General features: G+C 35.3%; 1 protein-coding gene across 1 annotated transcript; it reads right to left on the bottom strand.

The window, feature by feature from the left end:
* Nucleotides 1–4,515: 4,515 nt before the first annotated feature.
* On the bottom strand, nucleotides 4,516–10,165 carry LOC104120947 (AAA-ATPase ASD, mitochondrial-like). The gene is made up of 2 exons (XM_009632826.4): nucleotides 9,915–10,165; nucleotides 4,516–6,314 (listed from the first exon to the last, which is right to left on the bottom strand). Exon 2 carries the CDS (start codon nucleotides 6,154–6,156, stop codon nucleotides 4,666–4,668), a length of 1,491 nt encoding a protein of 496 aa, XP_009631121.1. The 5' UTR covers nucleotides 6,157–6,314; nucleotides 9,915–10,165; the 3' UTR covers nucleotides 4,516–4,665.
* Between the last annotated feature and the right edge of the window lie 331 nt (nucleotides 10,166–10,496).

The raw sequence follows: 10,496 nt of genomic DNA, 5'->3' as shown, positions 1-10,496 counted from the left end.
AAATTATAGAGCGAATTTGGCCTTTGTTCCGGTCGTTAAAAAGAAATAGGCCACTAATACTCAGTCTTTACATGTTGGAAAGATAAATTGCTAATCTGTCTTCATTCCTTCCTTGGATCGTCTTAAATTATTCCGTTCATTTCAATTTATACGATTTATTAGTCTGTTAAAAAATATCTTTACATTGTTAAAAAAATTAATTTTAAATTTTTTATCTTACCTACTTTACCTGAATGGAAAACTTTATTATACAATTTTTATAGTCCCACAAATTATTTATGTTTTACGCTTTTAGACCACAAGTTTTAAATATTCTTTTCTTTTTAATTAATGATAAGGGTGTTCATGGTTCAGTTTGGGTCGGTTTTCGCCTAAAAAGAAATCAAACCAATTAAGTCGGTTATTCAAATACTAGAACTAAACCAATCCAATTAACTCGATTTTTATAGGTTCGATTTATGTTGGTTTTAGTCAGTTATTTCGGTCTTTTTTCGATTTTTTTCTTCTTAAATATGAGACATTTGCCGAGCACATATGTCGCCGACTATTCTAACACAACATTATCAAATCAAATAATCTTTAAGAAAAATTACCTTTTATCAAAATATATTGATAATATATAATTGAATTAAATAGTGATGAGTAATTTAAGGATTCAATTAAAAATAATTTAATTTTAACATGAAATAAATTCTTGAACTTAGCAAAATAAAACTACCATCGAACTAGAATGTAAAGGTAACGAATTTGATTATTATAATGATAAAGAACTAGATTACCAACTAAGAGTGCAAACGGTTAAATATCTACCATAAATATTTAAAACTTTTATATGTATGTATAATAATAAAATTTTAAGTATTTTTATAGTCAGTGTTTTCGATTATTTTTTGTTTAAAATTTAAACTAAATCAATTGATCGATTTTAAAATTCAAAACCAAAACTAAATCAAACCAAAATATTATCGGTATTCGGTTTCTCATGAACACCCCTAATTAACGGAGATTGAAACGGAGAGTAATTTGGTATTTCTCTATAGATAATCCACCATCATGCCCGAGTCTGACCCACAACCCTCTTCATCTTACCCGATCCATACCCACAACAAGAGCCCGGGAAACTAAGCTTATCTTGAGAAAGAAGAGCTCTGTAAACTGTTATAACGGTAATAGTAATAATAGTGCAGTTAGCTCCCATGCTACATTTCTTGAATTCCCATTGGATACATTTGAAAATTTACTTTATAATGCTTTCTTGCTTTGCTTGTGTTTTCTGGGTATAGGTTTTCAGACCTTTGTTGAATAATAAAGCTGAGTTATCAAGGAATTTCATTGATTAAACCTATATATATATATATATATATATATATATATATGCCACTAACCAGTGTTAAAGGTTGGTGAATTTGCTTCAATTCAATTGCTTTTGCATGCTCTACTGGGTCCCACCTTCACTTAGTGTTTGATAATTATCTCCACCAAAAACCTCAATTTTCAAAACATTAGAAAAAGGTTTGGCATAGGTAATTGGTGATGGAACACCAACAGAAACAGTTGGAGCAGCGGGTGTAGTAGCATTAACAACAACATTAGTAGCGTTATTCTCTATAATAATAACGTGGAAGTATTTTTAAGATTGTTGGAAAAATATTGAATTATGGAGAATAAGATTTAGCTTGAGGCGTGTCAAGGACACTGTCCTTAAGAATATTTCGTTCACACCGGGATGAATAAAATTAGACGTATTTTTCAGGATACAACAAGCTCTTCTAGTATAAACTAGGAGCAGAAACAACAAAGATTAACAAAGACAAACCAACACAACAGAAGAAAAGTTTTTAACTTTGTTCTTTTTTTTTTTGTTACCCCTCCAAATAAACAAACATATGCTTATATATGAAATCCAAAAAGGACATCTGATTGTTGGCAAGAAAACGTAAGAAACTAAGGCCATTAAGGCTCTTAAAAATTGAAAGAAACGTTCAATTGAATTCAATGGTCAGATTGAAACGTTCCACACTAATGAGCATTCAATGGTCAGATTATTTTGTCCCAATTGAATTCAAAATTAAACTAATTTTCTGTTACAAATATATTTAAAATAATTACTATAATAAAGACTCGCTAATATAATAGTAAGAAAATGAATCTAGACATAGTTTTGGAATATTTCTTTTTGAGATATTATATTTTTCTATCATTTATAGGCTAGGGTCGGAGTCTACCGAGTGGGGAGCGTTTAACGCGCACTGGCAGGGGCGGAGGTAGAGTGTGGGATAGGGGTTCAGCCGAACCCAGTAACTTTTGTTCAAACCATGTATTTGTCTTACGAAATTCATTGAATATGTACACTTATTAATTTAGAACCCAGTAACTTAAAATGATTACAATTCCGAACCCATAAGATTCAAATCCTGGCTCCGCCTCTGTACAGGTCCCAGAGCTCGCGAGGCGTGGCTCCTGGCCATCTCCGATTTTCACCTTTTCGTGCTCTTTTTGTGTATTTTCGGCACCCTTTTGTGCAACCTTCACTCGTTTTCTTCTTCCAATGATCATACACATAAAAACGACACAATTAAGCCCAAACGTCGCACATATTATCATTAAAACACCAAAATGTAAGACATGTAATACACTAAAAATGTATATTCATAGCCAATTATCAAATATAAACCTGTTAAGTTGTAGGGATGGAATTGAAGCTTACAATGCTCTAGATACTGCGGTGTGTATGGTGATTTTGAAGCATTATGTGATATTCTTGTTTAGGTACTTGTACATCTAAATTGAATTTTGGCCTTAATTGTTATCGTCTAATTTGTTAAGTTTCATTCATATGCTCACGTTTGGAGGTATTTTTGACTATCTGTTCTAGATCCTTTGTTTCATTTCATGCAAAACAGTTTACAAGAAGGATAGTTGCGAGTTGGACCTCTAATGTTTGTTTATGTGAAAAGGAGAAAAGGAAGAAATTGGGGTTTTAGCTGCTTTTTGTTCTGTTTTCAAGAATATTATTCCCTGGAGAACATGTTTGCTGCTCAATTACTTCCAAAAGGGGTGAAGCTGGAAATTGTGGATATACTTGTATTCTATTTTTCTTACTTTGCTCTCAAGTCTCAACTGTAACTTGCCGGCGGTTCATAAAGTAGTGGCCAAGCAAGCATTCATGCCTTGTGATGCAGTAGCAACTATCCAGATTTCCATAGTTTTGCATCCAAATTCCTTGAACCATCCACTCACCTCTGTGAATGTCATGTTCTGTCTTACAAGTGATGTTAAGATTTCATGGCTCTTTATCTCAAGTTCCTTCCCCAGTCCCCACTCGTCATCCCTGAGTCCTGATCTTCAAAAGATTCAACAGGAAATTCTAAATGATAGCTCTTCCGCCTTTTTATATTCTTCCATTCATAAGAGAAGCAGAAGATTATTGTTTTAAGAAATCAGGATCGGAGGGATGTAGTGAGGCAGACTAGTCCTATTAGCCCTCCATACCTGGATGCTCAACTGGCTTAAGCTTAGCCTTTTTAGTAGTTTCCTTCTGTTAACTTTTCTTTTAAGTCCCAATATGATTGTTTCATATAAAACTAGTTGTTACCATTCACTACTCCAGAAAGAAATGTCTTACTGGTAAGATATGATTGGATAAGTTCCAGGATGTTTCTTTATTATCATGATTCATGGTCTATTTTCTTATATTCTACCTGTCCTGTTTAATTTTTAAAGATGAATGTCAGATTTCTCCTATATTTTGTGCATAAATGTTGTGATGTGATATGACCTGAATATTATTACTATCAAGGTCATGGATTCACTGCTGAAGTTCTTTTGAGATGATCTGAAAACATTTTGGAACCTTAGAACATACTTATTTAATAAGGCGAGTTCTTACTATCTGATCAAAGTTATCCTGTGGTGTTCTGTTTACATTTGTCGCCCCCAACCATCGTTAAAGTTGGAAGAAAGATTATGGAAGACTAGAATTCAGTTCCAACAAGGGCAAAAACTTAGGTGATCTCTTCCCATTTACCTAAGACTTGGTGGCAGAAATACCCGGTACTATGTCGGTGGGAGGATGCAAGTACCCAAGAGTAGTCAAGGTGTGTGCAAACTATCCCTAACACCACCATTATCAAAATAGAAATAAATAAATAATTGTCTCCCCTATCTGGTATCTTGTTAAATGGCCTTTATTTGTTGCAGTATGAACAATTAAGTAGCTAATTTCACATTGTGGGGGCAGTATTAGGTAAGTTAAGAAAGTAAATGCTAAAAGAGATTTGTAACAGATGTTTTACCCATTCGAAGGGTCTGCTGATTGATAGTAATTTATAATGATGAACAATTTAGTAGCCAATTTCATAGTAATTTTACCCCAGCTTTTGACGGAAAGTGAATAATTTTATTATGCAAGGCTACACTTGCTTTCTTCTTGTTCTACAAGGATAGGCTGGACATGTTGTGTGTCTGAAAGTGGGAAAAAGGATGAAACTAAGTAAATGGGATTATTCATCCAAATTTCAGTTTGAAACTCATGTCTCACTTAAAAAAGCGTCTAGTTTTAGGTCCGGCATCAACCCTAGCTACACAGGAGTAGTTTGATAATCTTACAAGAATCAACTATAAAATGTGATGGTCTCAAACTCTTTGTTTTTGTGTCAAATACAGTTAATTTTGGGTAAAACCATCTAAACTGTCTGCAGAATCTTCCATATCCTGCAACACATCTGCATCTTCTTTCATTTCAGGCACTTCTTTATCTGCGGATTCCTCCTTCCCTTTCTTTATCATCATTTCTTTTGCTTGTTTGAGAGCATCAATCAGCTTCAGAAGGCATTTCCCTGCGTCTTCTTTGGGGGAGCTAGGCATCAGGCTTTCTGCAACATCAGCAGGTATGATCTTTGTCTCCTTCATTAACATTTCAATTGGTTCAAACAGGGGATGTTCGTCCAAGAGCAAGTAATTCTTTGCAAGCACCTTGAATCCCTCGAAACTACAGTACGAGAGCTCAATATGCTTATCCATTCTTCCCCTTCTTGTAAGAGCTGGATCCAACTTATCCACATAATTTGTAGTAAAGACAATTATACGCTCTCCACTACATGCTGACCAAAGACCGTCAATGAAGTTCAAAAGCCCGGAGAGAGTGACTCTACTTCCACTCTCTTCGGTGTCCTTGCGAGGAACTTCTTTCTTGGTCTTTGAAGTCTTCTCTTCTGGAGGTTTCTCCTGTTTCTTTTTCCTTTGACCTGTTAGATCAAGTGAGCAGTCAATGTCTTCTATCACTATAATAGATTTACTTGATGTTTCGGCTAGAAGCCTTCTCAATTCAGTGTTGTCCCTGACCGATGTTAGCTCAAGATCATAGACGTCATAATCCAATAAATTTGCCATTGCAGCAATCATTGTTGACTTGCCAGTACCTGGGGGACCATATAGTAGATAACCCCGCTTCCACGCCTTCCCAATCCTGGCATAGAAATCCTTACTCTCCCTAAACATCAGGAGATCATCCACAATCTCCCTCTTCTTTTCTGCTTCCATTGCCAGGCTATCAAATGTTGCAGGGTGCTCAAATACAATATGGCTCCACGTGGTTTTGTTGTGGCCGTTTGTGTAGAGCTTTCTCTTCCTATTTCTCATCTGGATCTCTTTCCCTGTCTTGATCACATGCTCCAAGTAAGTATCAGTTACCATATCACGATATTTCTTGTGGAATGTCACCTTGTAATATTTTCTTTCTACTTCTGGCAAGTACTTGCTTTCCCGTTGCACAATTTTCCCAGATATCCATTGTATTTTTGCTCCGCCAAACTCATCAGTAACTCTCTCATGCTCATCCATGCTTAGCACCAGCTTGCCCCCACCATGCACAGTTTCAGCTCTGAGCTTTTTTGCCTCTTTTGCTAAATGGACACTGAGATACGCCTCGACTGCTGCATAGGCATCATGTGGCTTGAGATTGTTGCTCATGAATTCACTGATGGAAATCTGAATGAAAGGGTAGAAAAAGCTCCTGATTCTTCTTGTCCACTTATCTGAAGCTCGAATAAGCTCAGGGGGACAATATCGACGGATCATATCCCACATGAATATGAAACTAGCAATGCTGGTCCCTAAACCACCCCAACTCTGCAGCAATCCCATTGTGCTGATCATTGCTAAAGATATTTCCCCTTTTCTCCCAAGGCAAGGTGATAACTTCTCTTAAACTCTATCCACTTATATAACAGGTAATGAGAAGCTCACTTTTACTTACTTAAAAGAAGCAAATTCTGCTTCTCTTCAAGGCAATTGGTTGGTAACTTCTATTAATTCTGTTCACAATATATAAAATATATATATAATGAGTGCAAAGGAAGAAAAAGAGTAGGTAAAGCTTTTGAATACATAGTGTATGACTTTACAAAATTAAAGGCATGGGAGTACGTGGATTACTCATTAAGGAATGACGCTTGGGAGTTGAAAAAGATCAATAATCAAGAAAATGACAAACTAGTGGACGGTTTCGTGAGGTGTTTTTTCTCCTTTATGTTATTATAATAGAATGATTAGAGAAAAGACAAATGAGAAAGTGTAACTAGGATGGTGGAAGAGCTGGACATCATTGAATATATTGTTTTCATGTTTACGTATTAATCTTACATCACCAAATATGACATTACCAAATAGGCTACTGGCTCGTTTCCTTTTTTTTGTTCTTCTTTTGTTTTTTCCTATGTCCTTTTTATAAGAGATATTAAAGATAGAAAGTCATTCTGGTCACTAAAGTAAAAAATCAAAAAGCTTGCCGCGAAGTAATAATGTGACTTTCCTTTTACTATAATCTTTTTAGGGGTATTATCACTTTTAATCCGCGACACAAACTATTTATATTTGATAGCCGAAATTTTTAGCTTAGAATTCATGAATTAGTATAAACGGTCGTGTGGTTTGCGGCTACCTTATACACTATCAGTGATTGTGATACATTGAATAGTAATCAAAGTTCTATTTGTATCATTATCATATATTGACTAGTCAAAGTTCTATTTGTATCATTATCATACATTGACTAGTGATCAAAGGTCTATTTGTATAATTCTTGGATGTTTCCCAACTTGTACTAATATATGAATTTATAAATCAGAATATTCAACATCTTAGTCAAGACAATGTTGAGACCGGCTTGGTGAATCCACATTTCCTTATTTATTATTTAAGTTCAACTCATATCATCATCATACATAGTAAGAAGGCAGGATCTTCGCGAATGGGGTTCAAAAAAATAAATTATAACTAGTGGGAATTGAACCTATATTCTTTCAAAGATTTTAAATCCCTTGACCACTAAGCTATACTTTTGGGTTGTGTCAACAGGGTTCAAAACTTTATATATAGAGGTAAAAAACAGATTTTGCCTTATATATACAGTGTAATTTTTCGACGAAGGGGGTTCCCCCTTCCGCCCCCTCAAACTGCCCCTGGTTGAAATAACATTCTCAAAAGAATAATTTAAAGAGGAAATCTGATTTAAAACGAAGCATCCTAAATATGGGTAAATGAATAATAGAAATTTCAATCCATTTTGATTTAAAACGAAGCATCCTAAATATGGGTCAATGAACAAAAAAATAGAAATTTCAACACACTTGATTTAAAACGAAGTATCCTAAATATGGGTAAATGAATAATTAAATATTTCAATCCTCTTCTAAGCATTAAAATTTATTTAAGCATTTCCTTTAATTTAAAATCCAACATTACAAACATTACCTAGAAACTACTAAGAGGTACCACGCGTGGTTTCCCAAAGTAGTGTTAGAGAGGGTATTTTGTCATTTAAGCTTTCTTTATGCATAGTTTACTGATAGATAGGTCATGCACTATAATTTCTCATTGAATTCCGCATAAAATAGTACTCCCTCCGTTTCAATTTATGTGAACCTATTTCCTTTTTGGTCCGTTCGAAAAAGAATGACCATTTTCTAAATTTGGTAATAATTTAGCTTAAACTTACTATTTTACCCTTAACGATAAGCTTTTATAACCACACAAATACTCTGGGCCCCTTTTTGACTTGTTTAGGACCACAAATTTCAAAAATCTTTATTTTTTCTTAAACTCCGTGCTCAGTCAAACAAGTTCACATAAATTAAAACGAAGGGAGTATAGAATTACTGACCTAACAGTGCATCTCTATACAACAAGTTTAACGTCAGACTTACTTCCAAGGTGATCAAATGACCACTTAGCATATGTAGTAGTATTAATTTAAGTAAACAAACTGAAACATTAATTCTGATCGATCATACGCGAGGTGGTGTTAATGAGAGGTTGGAGGTTTGGAGACATACCCTTGAGTCTAAAGGTTTTAGGCTGAGCAGGACCAAGACAGAATACTTGGAGTGCAAGTTCAGCGGTGTTATCCAGGAAGCAGACGGAGATGCGAGGCTTGATACACAAGTTATTCCTAAGAGAGAAAGTTTCAAGTACCTTAGGTCTATAATTCAGAATGATGGGGAGATAGATGAGGATGTGACACATTGTATCAGAGCAGGGTGGATGAAGTGGAGGCTCAATTCCGGTGTCTTGTGTAATAAGAATGTGCCTTTGAGACTTAAAGGTAAGTTCTACAAGGTAGTGGTTAAACCGACTATGTTGTATGAGGCAGAATGCTGGCCAGTCAAAAACCCCCATATCCAGCAGATGAAAGCAGTTGAAATGAGGATGTTGAGATGAATGTGTGAGCATACAAGGTTAGATAGAATTAGCAATGAAGTTATCCGGGACAAGGTGTGAGTGACTCCTGTGGAGGAAAAGATGCATAAATCGAGACTTAAATAGTTCGAGCATGTTAAAAAGAGAAGCACGGATGCCCAATCAGGAGGTGTGAGAGATTGGCCTTGGGGGTAAGAGGAAGGGTAGAGGTAAGCCAAAGAAGTCTTGGGGAGAGGTGATCAGGCGGGACATGGCATAGCTGGAGCTAACCGAGGACATGATCCTTGACAGAAGGGTGTGAAAGTTGAGAATTAGGGTAGAAGGTTAGTAGGTAGTCGAGCGTTTCCCTATGTCTTCCTTAGTTCAATAGTATTAGTGTAGTTTGGTATCCCTTTTATTCTTAATTTGTTATTACCACATATTTTACACTGTTGTTACTTCCTTCCGTACGCCCTTAGTTTGTTATCATTTCATATCTTGTTTATTACTGACTATTAGTGCTTCTTTCGTACTCTCTTTTGCTTGCTTGGGTTTTGTTTTCTAAATACCTTATATTGATGTTACTTGCTATAAGTGCTTCTTCAATTCTTTCTTCAGCCGAGAGTCTATCAGAAATAATTTTTTTGCCCTTCCAGGATAAGAATAAGGCTGCGTATATCCTACCTTCCCCAGATCCCACTTGTAAGATTACACTGGGTTGTTGTTGTTGTAAACTGAAACATTAATTGTGATTCATATAAGAGTACTGCTTTCTAGTTTCTATAATCTGGTACAGACACAGAGAACAAACAAAGGATGAATTCAAAGATTAGTGGGCAGTAAAGGCACTTCTAAAGCAAATGAGTTTCAAGAAACAAATGTAGAAAAAGATTAACTTTAGCTTAATGGAGAAGGGAGAGAGTGGTGGGGTACTCATAATCCACTAAGGGGTCGTTTGGTTATGAAAAAGTTATCTCATGATTAATTATTTTGGAATTAGTTATTCTATATTTTTATGGGGATAAAAAAACACTACAATCTCGGTATAACTAATCTCGAGATTAATTATACCGTAACTTTTTCCCAACCAAATATGGGATAAACTCTTCTTAAATTTAATTTCGAACTTAATTATTCCTAATCCCTCGTACCAACGAGCCCTAAATTTCCAACAGCTAGTCCTAGGAGATTTCTGAGTAATCAAAAAATGGAAAATGAAAAAGGAAGAGAGTTCTAACCTTACAGTGGCTCTGAAGCTTATGTATGATTGGTGTTGGAGCAAAGAAGAATTGTGAGCTAGTGATTTGAGAGATGGATCATGAAAGAGACAATCACCTTCCCTTCTGTCTTTTACTTGATTACTTTGTTGGAGAAGAAAGTAAAATTTTTGAAACATATGAAGCTCAATTATGCAATTGAGGACTCTTAAAAGTTTTCTTTTCTAAGTAATGTGAGTGTGAAGTGGTCAAATGAAAGCACCGACTGAATTGCTTTTGGCAGAAGACCAAAGCATGTGCTCCCAAGGACAAAGGAAAAAGAAACAAAAAAGTACTGCGACACCGAGTTAACTAATTACGTAACTTATTTTCTTTTTAGTCCGTGAAAAAAAATAACTATCTTTTTCTATTTGGAAACAATTTACTTTTATACAATAATTTATAGCCACAGAAAATATATGTGCCTTATTTTACACCACAAGTTTAAAAGTCTTCTCTCTTTTCTTAAACTTCGTGCCCAGTCAAATGAGTTCACATAAATTGGAACGGAGGGAGTATATACATATTTTTTTTAAACCCTCCCAGGTTTGGAGAATCTAGAGT

Source organism: Nicotiana tomentosiformis, chromosome 10 (assembly GCF_000390325.3).
Source record: "Nicotiana tomentosiformis chromosome 10, ASM39032v3, whole genome shotgun sequence".
In the NCBI taxonomy this organism is placed as follows: domain Eukaryota; kingdom Viridiplantae; phylum Streptophyta; class Magnoliopsida; order Solanales; family Solanaceae; genus Nicotiana; species Nicotiana tomentosiformis.
Note: the sequence above shows the minus strand (reverse complement) of the source record. Positions and strands in the feature narration are given on the sequence as shown.

Bases quoted from the DNA above. Each gene is read 5' to 3' on its own strand.
- LOC104120947 (XM_009632826.4), bottom strand. From the start codon at position 6,156: ATGATCAGCACAATGGGATTGCTGCAGAGTTGGGGTGGTTTAGGGACC.